Genomic DNA, 15,637 nt, shown 5'->3' on the forward strand with positions numbered 1-15,637 from the left:
TTGGGATCACCTGGACTAAGAATTTCTACCTGATGATGATGATAATAATGATGATGATGATAACAACAACCTATATCACAATACTCAATGCTGCTCTTTGCCAGTTGTTGCTTTCCTATCCAAATATTCTCCTGACTTTAAAAAAGTAGTAGACAGAAGACACTGGTTGGTTCATGTGAAGGCATCTTGGTTGTGATGTGGATTGTGGCCTTAGATGTAGGTGTATCCTCCCCCCCCCCCGATTTTTCTGTCCTTCCCTGGTTCTCCTTAATTTTGAATTTATTTTAACATTTTCACTAGAAATACACTTTCATTGCAGCTTCCACTTAGTCACCCCCCCTCCCCAGTTTCCCATTCCTGCAGCTGTAACTCAAGTTGAAGATGACTGGGCAGATGATTCTTTGGACCACTGGAATCTCCCGCTTTAATCACTAAAGCCACCTTGAATGTTTATATAGGAATGAATAAAGGCAGGATAAAATAAATTAAATTAAAATAAATAAAGCTTTAGTAATTAAAATAGTAATGAAATGAGGCATGATATAGAGAAGGAATAAGGTAAAAACATATAAGTTTTTCTTACATTGTGGGCTGAAGCATATCATAGAATCGTTTCAGAGAAACTAGAAAATGCCTAGAGAAATATTATCTTTAGGCCCCCAACGCAATTCTGTGGTCAACTTCTGGTGGAACCCCTGGCAGACATTGACCACAGAGCCATGCTGGTGGTCTAGAGAGAACATTTATCTAGCCATTTTCTAGGTTCTCTGAAACTATTCTATGGTATTCCAAGTTCTTTGTGAATAAACAAAACCGTGTTCACCAAGCTCAAGTGGATCCACTGAAAATTGAGATTTCAATTCTATGCAACTCAGCAAACTTCTAAGTAGCTATTTTTTTACATTTCTATATTCTGATGACATCATAAACAGCTCCAAGTTCAAAGTTGCCACAGATTCCTCATGAGTGCATATTATGTACATTGTTGAGGTGTATACCCATTATGATGTCAGCAAAAGATATGACTTGGAGTTCATGGAACTCTGAGCAGAGGACATCTAGTAACAGGTCAGATCTGAAGGAAAGGGCATTTTTTTTCCTTTAGTTTAAATCTTTAATCTGTCATCTCTTCTATCACCTGTTCTAAAGCATATTTTGATACTGTCAGGAGAACAAATATGACAGAACTAAAATTCTAATTCCTCTTAATTTTAAAATAGTTTTTCAGTTCTTCATCTTAGAAACTGTGTGTATTCACTGGTAACATCCTGCCTCTATGGTAACATATTAGATATCATAACAGCTGTTATATAAATGCACAAATATGCCAACTTTCTATGTCACTTGACAACCTCATAATAATCCCAGTACATACAAATGACACATCCTGAAAATAGTTCAGTCGCTTTTTCTGGGGTTAGCATGTGACTGATGATACTTTTCTGTTTGCTGGCTGTTGACTCATTTTCTCTGTGGTGAATGAAAGTACTTATTACTCAGCATACATTCCTGAAAATGCCGACAGTAAAAGTGTCTATCTGTCTCTGTCTCTCTCGCAGTCTCTCTCTTTCAGCCTCTCTCTCAGTCTCTCTCTCTTCTCAGATACTATTGCATTTGTGATCAAGGCAGCCAAGAAACGATAACCAGTTTTTGTGTTATATTTTAAAGTGGAATCTGAAACTATAGAATACATAGGAAAAGTAAATAAACATGTTTGAAATTAATTGGTTACAAACCTTGTAAGAGTTAGAAGCCACATATCACAATTGTTAATGTCCCCACATACTGTGAAGGAAGATACCTTGTAGCCAAGATATTCTAAAACGTTGTTAGTTGTAAAGGTGAAAACCCATCAGTTTAGAGCATAAAATGCCCTTAAGTGGCATTAGGGAGGACTAGTGATCTAGATTTCCGTATTTCAATTCAAGTTGTATTCCTGATTAATCCAGATCAATTCAGACTTCAATGTGGATTATCAAATTGGATCCTGAAATGAACCAGGGGCCTCACATATACTGTGTTTCTCCAAAAATAAGACAGTGTCTTATATTAATTTTTGCTCCCAAAGATGCTCTAGGTCTTATTTTCAGGGGATGTCTTATTTTTCCATGAAGAAGAATTCACATTAATTGTTGAACAAAAAATGAACATTTATTATATACTGTACCTTAGTTGTCATCACAAACCAGCATAACCAGACAAACTGTGAATCCTATCAAGAATTTCTTGTTACTACCATTAATTCCATGTCCAACACACTACGGTACGTATATTTACCGATTCTGCATGCTCTGGTGTTTTGTTCGGCGGGCATGCTTCCAAACAAAAATTTTGCTAGGTCTTACTTTCGGGGGAGGCCTTATATTTAGCATTTCAGCAAAATCTCTACTAGGTCTTATTTCTGGGGATGTCTTATTTTGGGGGAAACAGGGTAGTACTAGTATTAACCCCGCCTTGCTTTCCTTTCAGCATTCGATGAATTCAAAATGCTATGTTGATAAGCTGGTAGATTTGTTTGTTCTGATGTCCTTTGTGAGGGGTGGAATGGCCCACTGAGCTTTGTTAAACAGCAGAACTCAATCAAGGATGTAGGAATCTATTTCCTCTTTTTTATCTGAGAAATAGTTACATGCCAGAGTTTGTAAACTTTAGGCTTAGCTCTATTTAGTCATTGCAATTGCACTTAAACTAATTGAAGCAATTTATACAGTGACCATTTAGCACTGGATCCTCTTTCGTTATCCAAAGCCTTAGAATACATATGAGAATGTTAAGCATTTGTACGACTTACAAACCTATCCTCGACGTTTTCCTTGTATTCTGTTCTCTCCCTTCTTCCAGAGTACTAAACTAGAAGTTGGCATTACATCCCAGTTTTCTTAATTTGTGTGTGTATATATACATAGCCTTTGCTGTACAATTTTATAAATAATGCTGTATTTATAAACTGAGGTATCAAGTCACCATGGTTTTACTTCATAAAAAGAAACAGTAACTTATTCAATAACATTTAAGTCTTATGTTGATAAATGTTATAGTAAAGCAAGGTGCTTTGTTTATAGTGAGGTTGCTTGCTCCCTTTCTTGATTTGATTATACTCTTTGATGTATTGAAAGCTTGTATGTAGATCAGTCATTTGTCCTCAAATAGCCTATGGTCAAAGGAAAAACATAATGTTTTCTAGTTCTTTGTTCCCAAGTATCTTAAAAGAAATTGACAGTTTTGTATCCTGGGGCCAACTGATGCAATAGAATGTTGGAAGAAATCATTTTGCACAGTTCAGCATGAAAATATAGAATCATAGCATCATAGAATAATAGAGTTGGAAGAGACCTCATTGAGCCATCCAGTCCAACCCCCTGCCAAGAAGCATTCAAAGCACCCCTGACAGATGGCCATCTAGCCTCTGCTTTAAAGCCTCCAAAGAAGGAGTCTCCACTACAGTCCAGGGGAGAGAGTTCCACTGCCGAACAGCTCTCACAGTGAAGAAGTTCTTGATGTTCAAGTGAAATCTCCTTTCCTGTAGTTTGAAGCCATTGTTCCACGTCCTAGTCTCCAGGGCAGCAGAAAGCAAACTTTCTCCCTCCTCCCTATATCTTCCCCACACATATTTATACATGGCTATCATGTCTCCTCTCAACCTTCTCTTCTGCAGGCTAAACATGCCCAGCTCTTTAAGCTGCTCCTCATAGGGCTTGTTCTCTAGACCCTTGATCATTTTTGTTTCCCTCCTCTGGACACAATCTAGCTTGTCACCATCTCCCTTAAATTGTGGTGCCCAGAATTGGACACAGTTTTCCAGGTGTGGTCTGACCAAGGCAGAATAGAGGCAGAAGGCAGAAACATAAATCCAATTCATAGTGAACTGATATGATATCAGGAAAACTCCAGGTTGTGCTGCAGATGTGTGAAAATAAAATTGGGCCAAGGAAATGATAGACCTCAATATAAAATGATGGTGTATCCTACTTCAGTTAATAATAATTGTTATTATAGTAATAAATAATTATTATTTCAGTTATTATTTTAGTTATTCCAGCAATATTTAGAATTACTCTATTAACTGTGTTATATACTGTTTCATATAATATGATTCAATGATTTATGCATAATGTACAGAGAAATTGCAACTCATATGCATTTCTGTATAACATAATTAACACTTTTCTGGAAAACAACATTGTAAAAGCAATTAATGAGCCAGGGGAAGTTTTTGAAAACATTTAAAGTTGTCAGGTAGTTGAGACCTCTTGAATTATATTTGCATGTTCCAGTGGGTTTCTTACATTTGATTTCACTTCTCATTCTCGATTTCAAAAATGATTAAACTGAAAATTGATCTAGTTTTAGTAGATGAATACCTTGATGGCCTGATTTGTAGTTAAAATGCATGTCTTGCATGTAATTCTAATTTTTTTTTATAGATGTTGGAATAAAACAACTTATTTTCATCAAAATTAAATACAACCAGCTTAGAATGACTTTTTCCCCAAGAAAGTACTTTGTACCAAGTCTTCTTTCTCATTTCATTGAAAATAACTTATGTTGATGCAGCTTCAAATAAAGTAGAACATACCACATAAGTCTAGTGTGTTGAACTGACTATTGAAGGTCTGCCAGATTAAAATTCTCTGCTTCCCTAATCCATTAGTACTTATTATGGCAGTGTTTGTCTGGACACTAGGTTTTGTTCCCAGAATTATCAGTGGACTTGCTCTGTGATCATCATCAGTAAGTGTCAACTATGTTTTTACATGCACAGCTCAAAAACTGTGGGGCTTGATTTCCTGCATTTTTCATCAAAGTTTAGCGATAGTTGTTTGATTTTAGTTCATAATTCTCAAAACCACTTCTTACTTTTATAACCTAGTGTTTAAGCAAAGGAAAGGAAGAAATGGTGCTGATACTTAAGAAGCTTACTTGGAAGAGAAATTTTAACATATCTTCCATTCAAATTTGTTTAGAGGGGTTTTTCAATCAGAACTTGGAAAACTGTTCTTAAAAAAGTATCTCGTTTGGATAAAGGCTAAACCAATATCCTAATTATTGTTCATTATTTATTTAAAAATGTATACCCTGCTTTGTATCAAGAGATCTCATTAAATGGCACTAAAATATGTTAAATGGGTTAAAAATAGATTATTTAAATAAGCTAAAACCTATTACCAATGAATTAAAAGCAGATTTTTTAATTTTAAAGTTTTTAAAAGCTACATATAGCAATCTTTGGTTTGAAATAATGAGGCAAAAGGCTTTAGTGAACATCCAAGTTGTAACTTCGTGCCTAGTGCAAGGAGTGTTGGTGCCAGTCTTGATTCTAGGAAAAAGATATACCTCCGTTGGTATGCCATAACTGAAAAAAACTCTACCATGTTCCAACACAGTATATTTACCTTACTGGTGGAACAAAAAGAAGGGCTCCCCCAGCAGATCTTCAGTTAGGCACATACGGGAAGAGGTGCTCCCTCAAGTATTGGGGTCCCAAGCCATTTAGAGCTTAAAATGACATCATTTGAATGCCGACCGGAAACATATTGGGAGCCAATACCATTCTCTTAAGACTGGTATTTTTAGGGCTATCAGGATGAAACTTGCTAAAATTGTAGCACACACATTTACCACTATAAGCCTCCCACGTTTTAGAACGTTTCACTCATCCACTGATTTTTAGGAAGTTGTTGAAATTTTTACAAACAACTTTTTAAAAATAAACTACAAGAGCTATCACTTTGAATTTCTCTAAAATGACACAACATTACTAGGGCACCACTCCTCCCAGGTCTCAGAAAAATGTGCACATCTGATTTTTAGGGAATTTTTAAAGTTTTGCCAAAAGTTTTTTAAAACTACAAGATTTAACCCTTGGATTTCTATACAATGACACAACATGATCAGGGCATCATTACTCCCAAGTTTCAGAAAAATTTGCACATCCACTGATTTTTAGGGGATTTAAAAAGATGTGTTCTCTCTCTCCACTAACTCCACAAAACACAGACGCTGAGGTGGTGGGGGGATGCTTTGCTGATCCTGAGCTTAGACCCATGCATAGTTTTTCTCCTGTATGGCATATCAATAAAGCTGATATGTCTGGCTGGAGAGGCTGGCTGGTTCATATAGGATAAGGGAGAAGGACGATTCAAGACAGCACTGCGTATAGCAGTGGTTCTCAACCTGGGGTCCCCAGATGTTTTTGACCTTCAACTCACAGAAATCCTAACAGGTGGTAAACTGGTTGGGATTTCTGGGAATTGTAGGCCAAAAAGGTCTGGGGACCCCAGGTTGAGAATCACTGGTGTATAGGGACAGGGAGAAGGACAGCAGCAGTGCAGCCCACCCGGGCCGCACCGCATAAGAGAAACTAAAGAACATCACTCACTCGCTATGCTAGATCTCCAGCTCTCTCTCAGCTTGCTCACAGTGACTCCAGAGCCAATGTGGCTCCTGGATTTAATGGAAACTCCAGGAGCACCTCCTCCCTTCCCCTCTCCTTCAGCCCTGATAAGCTGAGGTGAGCATGTGACATACCAAATTTGTCTGCATTCCCAGTAGAATTTGGTTGCACTGAAGAAGCTGGCTCATTGTGACTTATGAAAGTAACAAACATCTTAGAAAATAACCAACTTCTTAATAACTCTCCGTAGATGACTGTTTTCATTCATTTCTATGGGGGGCCCGCATTGCGCTGGCTTCATCATGTGTGTTGTAAGTATGGACTTATCTAATCACTTATGACTTGCGTCCAGTTTGTATATATATAAGGTGACATGAAACATAAATGAATTTTATGTTTAGACTTAGGTCTCATCTCTAAGGTATTTTGTTATGTACATACTGTATATGTAAATAGAGGTATTATAAAATGCAAAGAATAAAATATAAAATCAAAGACACTTCTGGTGCCAAGCATTTTGAATGAGTGATACTCAACATGTCTTTGTGTATGTGTGTGTGCGTGCGCGCGCGAAGAAACAAAACTATACAATTATGAAATAATGAAAAGAAAATCTCAAAATAGAATATAATATAAAGCAAACAGACTACATACAGTCAAAACATATAAGATTATAAAACAATATTAAACTAAAATTCCAAAAGCTTTGGAAAACAAAATGTTTTAAAATTGAGATTAAAAAAGTAAGAAAGGAAGGACAATACTTCTGTATTGCTACTCAATGAATAAGTGAGTTATTGTGAAGTTCCTGCTGGCCATGGAGCTTTGCTTTTAGATATTGTTCCATATTATTGGTCACAGGTTTAAGTAGTCCTGATTAAAGCAAAGGATTCCCCCCTCCCCAGTCTGAAGTGAAACAAATTGCAATCTTGAGTGTCCACCGAAATATATTGGTGGAGCCTGATTTCTGGCAAAGTGTATTGACAAAGTTTTCAAGTGATTCCAACAAGTGTTGTGATATTCTTTTGTAACCACTAAATTACCAATTAGGAATCATTTTTTAGACTTGAAACTTGGTAGCTAAAATGGAAATTTCATAGAATTATAGAATAATTGAATTGGAAGAGACCACATGGGCCATCTAGACCAATCCCCTGCCATGCAAGAAAAACAGTTTCCCTGACAGGTGGCCATCTAGCCTCTTTTGAAAGGTTTCCAAGGAAAGAGCTTCCACCACACTCCAAGGCAGAGTTCCACTGTTGAACAGCTTGTGCGGTCAGGAAATTCTTTCTAATGTTCAGGTGGAATCTCCTTTCCTATAATTTGAACCCATTGCTCCTAGTCCTAGTTTTAAGGGCAGAAGAAAACAAGTCTGCTCCTTCTTCCTTATGACACCCTAATTTGATTTAATTAAGTCTATATAAAAATACAGAATGAGTAATAGAATTTAAATTATTTTGTGTTATGGACCTACTATTCATGATTCATTAAAAAAATTGTTTCCCCCCCCCCCACCCGATTTTTTTTTTACTTTGTGCTTTAACATGCTGTTTCTACACTTCTGCTCAAATTTCTTTTTGAAGGGGAAATGTGGGCTAAAAGGGGATGTGGATATTTTTTTTCTCACCACTAATTAATCTCTCAGCCCACTTTCCCTGTAAGTTTTAGAAGCTATGAACTGTAAGCTTTGGGTCTGGTGATTACATTGTATGTTTTTGTCTGGTTTCTTTTTGTTAAAAGCTGTGATAAGGAAACACAGAATCTGCATATCCACCTCATTGTTGAATGGTTTAAAAATACCTCTCCCCAATTTGCCAGTTGTATCTCTGAAACCCTCTAGGGTTACTCAAACTGCTCCTCCATATGTTTTGGACTTCAGTTCCCACAATTCTTAACGGCTTGTAAAATGGCTGGGATTTCTAAAATCCAAAATTGTCCACATGGGTAGCTGAGATACTGATGCTTTTGCTTTTGCCAGTTATACTGGACCAAAAAGGATTAGATGGACCCTGATTTAACTACTTTAACTCATTGTAAAGTAGATTCCTTTGTTCCTATCCTATTATTGTCTTTTTATCATGTGTTCACTGCCTTTGTAGATACAGGGAGATTTATACACTTAAATAAATCTAGTTGACCTGACGTATATATGTTGACAGTTAAGAAGCAGAACAATATTTATCTATACAAACCGATGGAAACATAAATATTGCCATTACATTATATACTGAGTCTTTTAATGTAAATATATTTTCTAATTTTTATGAAACACCCTACATCTGGTTAGGTTTTCTAAATTATGATTCAAAAATAACCCAATTTCTTTCATTGTATATGACTTTTGTTGCAAGTATCATATATTCAGAGCCTATTGGGTGCATTTTCATGTAGTTTATATCTCTGTTAATTTCAGGGAGCATGTTGATGGTCCTTGGAAGGAAAATCTGTGAGACTTTTCTCAGAGAACCGAAGCCATAACTGACCAGAAAAGAGAATCCACAGTTTTTGTTTAATTTGTTAAAAGACTCAAATGGGCAGGAAGTACAAGAAGAAAACTTTTTAAAAGAAGTGGAAGATATTTTCTTTAAAGAAATTGAACAGGAATTTGTTTTGTCCTACGTGTTAGTCCTGATGGATACCATAGAGACAGCAAAGCTTGAAGAGCATATGGAAGAACAGAACAATGAAACAGCAAATGGTTATGTTCGACCTGCTCTCACTGTTAGTGAAGAAAGCAAAAATGGCAGCAACAAAACAAAAGCTTTATCCAATGGTTTGCGAAAAGGTGCTAAGAAGTTCCCAGACTATATACAGATTTCTATGCCCACTGATTCTAGGAACAAACTCCCATTGGAATGGTGGAAAACAGGTGTTGCTTTCGTGTATGCTGTTTTCAACTTAATTCTAACGACAGTCATGATCACAGTGGTACATGAGAGGGTGCCTCCTAAGGAGCTCAGTCCTCCATTACCTGATAAATTTTTTGATTATATTGATCGTGTGGAATGGGCTTTTTCTGTATCAGAAATAAATGGAATTATACTCGTTGGATTATGGATAATCCAGTGGCTGTTTCTCAGATACAAGTAAGTGGTTCTGTTTCTATGTCCTCTTTTTATTAAGAATATATACAAGGTGTAACCTCCAATTTTAAAGTCATATACACTGAGAAGTATTAAGTTAATAGAACAAAGATTTATACATGTACTAATACTTTGCTTGATATCTTTCTTGCCCCTGAATTACTTTTTGATAAAAACGATGGGAATAGCCAAGGTAAAGCGAATTGATTTAATTGCACCCCTGGTGGCGCAATGGGTTAAACCCCTTGTGCCCGCAGGACTGCTGACCAATAGGTCAGCGGTTCGAATCCGGGGAGAGCGAGTGAGCTCCCTCTGTCAGCTCCAGTTCCCCATGCGGGGACATGAGAGAAGCCTTCCACAAGGATGGTAAAACATCAAACATCCAGGCGTCCCCTGGGCAATGTCCTTGTAGACGGCCAGTTCTTCCACACCAGATGTGACTTGCAGTTTCTCAAGTCGCTCCTGACATTTGGGGGGGGGGGGGAAGCACATTTAATTACATCTAAATCATAGGTGATATGGACTGCAATGGTTTAGGAGTAAGTTTGATCAAAATCTGTGAGGCTTATTTCTGAGTAGACATGTATAGGATTAAATGGTAAACCTGAAAGAAAGGCAACAGAGTAGACACTTAATTTGTTTTGCTGTCTGTCCTAGTTTTCATGTTCTGAAATCCTTAAGAAAAGAGGAGGCCACAGTCACAGCCATTTGGGGAACTGTGCAGTTGCCCTGCGAAGCTATAAAAGCCGTAAGCAAAGTAATGCTAATAATCTGTATTAGAGGTTTTTCTGAGCAGTTGTAATCACAATTTTGCTCTTTTTCAGATGATTTTAGCACATAGGGTGATAATGAATACAAATGATGCAAACGTTGAAAATGCAAAGTCCTACTATAATTTTTACTGGGCTGGCTACAGGTCTGCAGGCTGAGATCCAACATGGACAATGAAGTTTGGAATAGGGAAACAGCCACTTGGATGAAAGCAGTGAAAGGACCCTGTATCAGTACTGGGATTAGTATGAGCAGGCTGATAGCATTCTTTAAAAAGAAACATAATCAGGGGATGACTGGCTGAGCATGGACCTAGTTACATATATTCCCTTTATTGTTACTTTGGAAATCTATTTTCCTTTTTATTTTATCGCAGAAATTGATAAATTGTGTTTGTTGTCAAACCTCAAAATTACTGCTTTTCATGAAGATGTGTTTATATTGCAGTACTGAATATTCTGTCTTGAACACTTTTCCTTCAGATCGATAATAGGACGTAGGTTCTTTTTCATAATCGGAACTTTGTACCTCTACCGCTGCATTACTATGTATGTCACCACCTTACCTGTGCCTGGAATGCACTTTCAGTGTGCTCCAAAGGTAAATATAAGTGAATAAAATTAATTTTTGTTTTAATAATGGGCTAGCTTGAAATGTCTTGTATAATAAAATATATTTCAGCTTATGCTTATTCTTGTTTTGTTCCCTTGTTTTAATCCTAGTTAAATGGAGATTCTCAAGCTAAAGTACAACGGATACTACGACTAATTTCCGGCGGTGGACTGTCTATAACAGGTTCACACATCTTATGTGGAGATTTCCTGTTCAGTGGTCATACTGTAATTCTAACGCTCACATACCTGTTTATCAAGGAATGTAAGTTTTCATTGTTCACAAACCAACAGATAGGTCTGAAAAATCATTAACATTGATTTCCCAAGGATTTTATAAGCGATTCAGTATTTCATTTATATATAGTCTAACATGCATATGCATATTAAAGGTTTAAGTTTTTTGTTCTGACCTGGAAATATTGCAGTTAGCTGGGCCACTGCAGGAAAATCTATTAAAGCAGCTCTTATTGAATAGCATATCATTCATGTGAAAGAGTTTAGCAGTCAAATGTGCTTCTCCATTCCAACCAAAAGGAAGGTTTGTATTTATATAAAGAATATTGCCTGGTAAACTTCTCTCAAGTGAAAGGACATTTTATTAGCTTTTATGCAAGAGTGGGGGACCTCTTTTAGCAAAAGGGCCAAACGAATTGCGTAAAAGTTCTTGCAGCCTTCATTCCAGCAATGAACAGAGCTAAAGGCAGAAGAGTAGGATAAAAATATAGGCATATGTAGCTTAAAGATTTTATAGTAACTAAGTAAAACATTAAAGAAGCATTTTAGGTTTGTGGTGCAGGAAAAAACCTATTAAAAAGCTAGAATACTTGCTCATTATATAGATTATATGGACAGTGCTATGGAATGTTTAAAATAGTGCTAGGGAATGTATAAAACATGGTGAAAGTACAGTAGAGTCTCACTTATCCAACATAAATGGGCCCGCAGAACGTTGGATAAGCGAATATGTTGGATAATAAAGAGGGATTAAGAAAAAGCCTATTAAACATCAAAATAGGTTATGATTTTACAAATTAAGCACCAAAACATCATGTTATACAACAAATTTGACAGAAAAAGTAGTTCATTACACATTAATGCTATGTAGTAATTACTGTATTTACGAATTTAGCACCAAAATATCACGATATATTGAAAACATTGACTACAAAAATGCGTTGGATAATCCAGAATGTTGGATAAGCGAGTGTTGAATAAGTGAGACTCTACTGTATGAGTTAAAATAATTTCAGTATGTTATTGCAGATTCCCATAAGCATTGGTTATATGCCTTTATCAAGTTCTGTTCAGCTTAGTCTGTGATATTCTAACAAAGCAATGTATATACTCTAATTTCAGTTTCAGTACACAAGTTGTATTGGAAACACAAGAGGAAATTCATGAATAGTTGATAAACTGTTTTACCACATTTTTAAATTTAATTTTGATGTGTTGAGACTGGCACGATGTTCCAGCTATCTCTCTAATGTGGTTATTTTAAAATGTACATGTAACTTGTATTCTCTAAGAAGGGGGCACGTTGCCTTTGAATTTCATGAAATTCTACTAAAGCTTTTAGCAGTTCATTGATTTTTGAAGTAAAGTGTAACTTTTAAAGAAAAGTAATATGATTGTCTGGCTCATTGAATTAAAGTGCCATTAAAGTCAGCCCCCTACATTTGCTGGGTTAGGGGCACAGACATCACCCCCCCTTCTTCCCCGCAGAAGCTAAAAACCACAAATAATAAAATTACTATTTTCTTTACCTGAGAGATCACACGCCTAGGGTTAGTTTCTCAAGCATGACTGTATGGTCAGCTTCCACCAGATTGTACTAAAGGACTTAGAGTTTCCAAGAAAGGTGTTCTCGACATGACTCATTTTCTGGTAGACATTGACCATACAGTCACATTGGAGGATTTAAAGATTCCGAGAGATAATAATTTTAATAAAATCCATGCATAATCAAATCTGCAAAAGTCAAATCCACAAATGCAGAGGGCTGATTGTATACTCAAAGAATTGAAGTAGAAATAATTTTATTGACATAGGGTTAAAATGGTCAGTCTTCACAAGTTTTTTTCCTTTAAATTTCTGTAATATAGAAATATTTCCTATTAGAATACAGCTGCTTTTTAATCAAAGCAAAGATTGTCTGTGTTTTTTAGCGAGATGATAGAACCATTGTTGAAGCAAGAGCAGGTACTGTTCTATTATTTGAAAGCGAGTACAGTATGCTCTTTAGTTTCCTTTGAACAGGCATCTTGCCAGTATAAAATATGCTTCCTGTTCGCAATCCTATTTATCAATATGTTTAACTCTCTGGCCAAAGACGCTTGTACAAGCTTCCTTCCTCCTGCACCCACTTGCAATTTATTTTTGGAATGAGCAATAAAACACAGTAGCATATTTCTTATTTATATGTTGATGTCATTCAATGAACAAAACAACTTTAAAAAGGAACAAATGTTATTATCCTTCAAAATGATAAAGGAAATTAAAGATTAGCTAATGTAATGTTTTGTATCGTCTTTGCTTCCTCACAAATAAATTACAGTTTGTGTGCTACTATCAGTATGGTACAGTGGTTTCAGTATTGGATTATGACTGGGACATGATGGGTCCAAACACTGTTTGGCCATGGAAACCCACTGGGTGATCTTGGGCAAGTCACACATTGTCAGCCTCAGAGGAACCCCCTTGACAACTACTCCCCCCTCCCTTTGATAAATCTTGCCAAGAAACCCCTTAGTGTTGCCTTCAGTCAGAAACAACAATCAGTCTCTAACGAAGTGGTTTCTAATTTAATAAGGACAAATCCACTTGTGTGTGCTAATAACAGTATATCCATTAAAACAATGAAGTTTACATGAAGATTGAATAATCAAGTTTCCATAGATCCAGTGGGTCTATTTTAATTGGAATTGATTTAGGCTCTAGTCATGGATTGAATAAGAAAGTCAAAAATATAGTACTGGTAGTATTTGCTCCCATGTATAAATGATGAAAAAATGTGATATATTCTTTGACTTCATGCTTGAGGATTTCAAAATGCTGTTGGTTTCTTCCTCTGTGATCTTATCTATCAAGTGAAATTGGAAGAAAAAAATGTCTTCCCCTATCCAACTTTTTGGGATTAGGAGTATGGTTGGTCAGATTTTTAGGGTGAACAAGAGGCTGCAGGAAGGATAGAAATTACCAATTCAAGCACAAGAGCAGGATTCAGCAAAAGTCCACAACCAATTACAAACACAGACCAGATGAATAACCTTCTATATTTGTGTCTACTGTTTTTCAATAAAGGATTTGGCCTGCTGAGCCCACAATATGGTCTCAGAGCACAGGGTTACTCATTCCTGTAAATCAGAGATGCAAGTGAGGCTGCAAAACTGAAACCCAGTTTTCATCAGGCTGAAGCCTCTCCACCCTTTTCCCCAATGCCACCCAACCCTTCCCCCCAGGTTTTAATAGCATGGTTTTTGGAATTGTTTTGTTCTAAATACATGCAGAAAGTCCCCAGTTACATTAAAACACATAAAGGTAATTGTCATTTTGAGAGATGCAACAGAGGGAAACAGAAGTATTTAGGCTTGATGTGGGGTGGTCTAAGGGTTTTTCAGGGGAGGACTGAACCAAGCCTACATACAGTTGCTCACTACTATTGTAAAATAAGTATGAGTGTGCATTTGTTTTGTCATTTCCCACTTCCAACTTGTTTATTTGCTTTCCTGTTTGAACAGATTCTCCACGTCACTTCTGGTGGTATCATTTGATATGCTGGTGTATGAGTGTTGCTGGAATAATCTGTATTCTAGTTGGACATGAACATTATACAGTAGATGTTGTCATTGCTTACTACATAACCACAAGGCTCTTCTGGTGGTATCATACAATGGCTAATGAAAAGGTGAGTAACAAACATGTATGTTGTAAAATAAATGTTGGATGATTGATACCTTTAGTACTTCTTTAAATGTTATAGATATTTCTGAGGAAAATGAGACTTTGGGGCATTTCCCACATAATAATAATAATAATAATAATTATTATTATTATTATTATTATTATTATTATTATTATTATTATTATTTATTTCTAGACTGCCCCCTCTCCCTGAAGGCCCTTAGGGCGGTTTACAGACACAAAACAAAAAAGTGAACATTCAATGCCTCAGATGAGTACAAACACATCTAAATAATACAAGGTAATGCACAGTAACAACGGTAAACTTACAACAACAAAAATTAAGCATTGAGATGAAAATAATCAAAACCAATTCAATAAGACATAGTAAACTGAAACATGAGTAAAACATTACAACATATGCCCTGAAAGCAATTAAGATACAATTACATTAAAATGGCTTTAATATGGCTAACATTCCTTTTGAAAGGGTTACATGGCTTAAATCTAAAGAGTGGGTCCAGATTATTAAAAGGCAGTACACTGGTAAAAGATGACTCTCTCACCATTGTCTCACAAGCCCTCACTAGTCCTATTTATGTAAAGGCTCTTTTATTTTTATATTTATATGTATTGGCATCGAATTTCTGCCTGCTGTAAGTCCCCTTTCAGGTGAGAAGGGCAAGATACAAATATGTTAAATAAATAAATAAATAAATAAATATGATTAACATGCCTTGCAGGACATTACATCTGATTCATGGGTACTGGGCATCATCCATGGGTATGTGATCAAATTCACTTTTTTGTCCAAACGACACTTCATCAAAACTGATTTGCCTTCACCCTTACTGAAGAAAGTACTAACTAAAAGC

General features: G+C 36.3%; 1 protein-coding gene across 3 annotated transcripts in view; it reads left to right on the plus strand.

Moving 5' to 3' along the window:
• sgms2 (sphingomyelin synthase 2) overlaps positions 1-15,637 on the plus strand; it is a 46,572-nt gene that overhangs the window by 25,076 nt on the left and 5,859 nt on the right. For all 3 annotated transcript variants that reach the window (XM_008119353.3, XM_062982804.1, XM_003226504.4), the window contains 4 exons: positions 8,808-9,480; positions 10,731-10,848; positions 10,971-11,124; positions 14,600-14,766. In XM_008119353.3, coding sequence (XP_008117560.1) covers positions 9,026-9,480; positions 10,731-10,848; positions 10,971-11,124; positions 14,600-14,766 — 894 coding nt within the window. In that variant the 5' untranslated portion in view covers positions 8,808-9,025. The remainder of the gene's footprint in view (positions 1-8,807; positions 9,481-10,730; positions 10,849-10,970; positions 11,125-14,599; positions 14,767-15,637) is intronic.

Source organism: Anolis carolinensis, chromosome 5 (assembly GCF_035594765.1).
Source record: "Anolis carolinensis isolate JA03-04 chromosome 5, rAnoCar3.1.pri, whole genome shotgun sequence".
NCBI classification, from domain to species: Eukaryota; Metazoa; Chordata; class Lepidosauria; order Squamata; family Dactyloidae; genus Anolis; species Anolis carolinensis.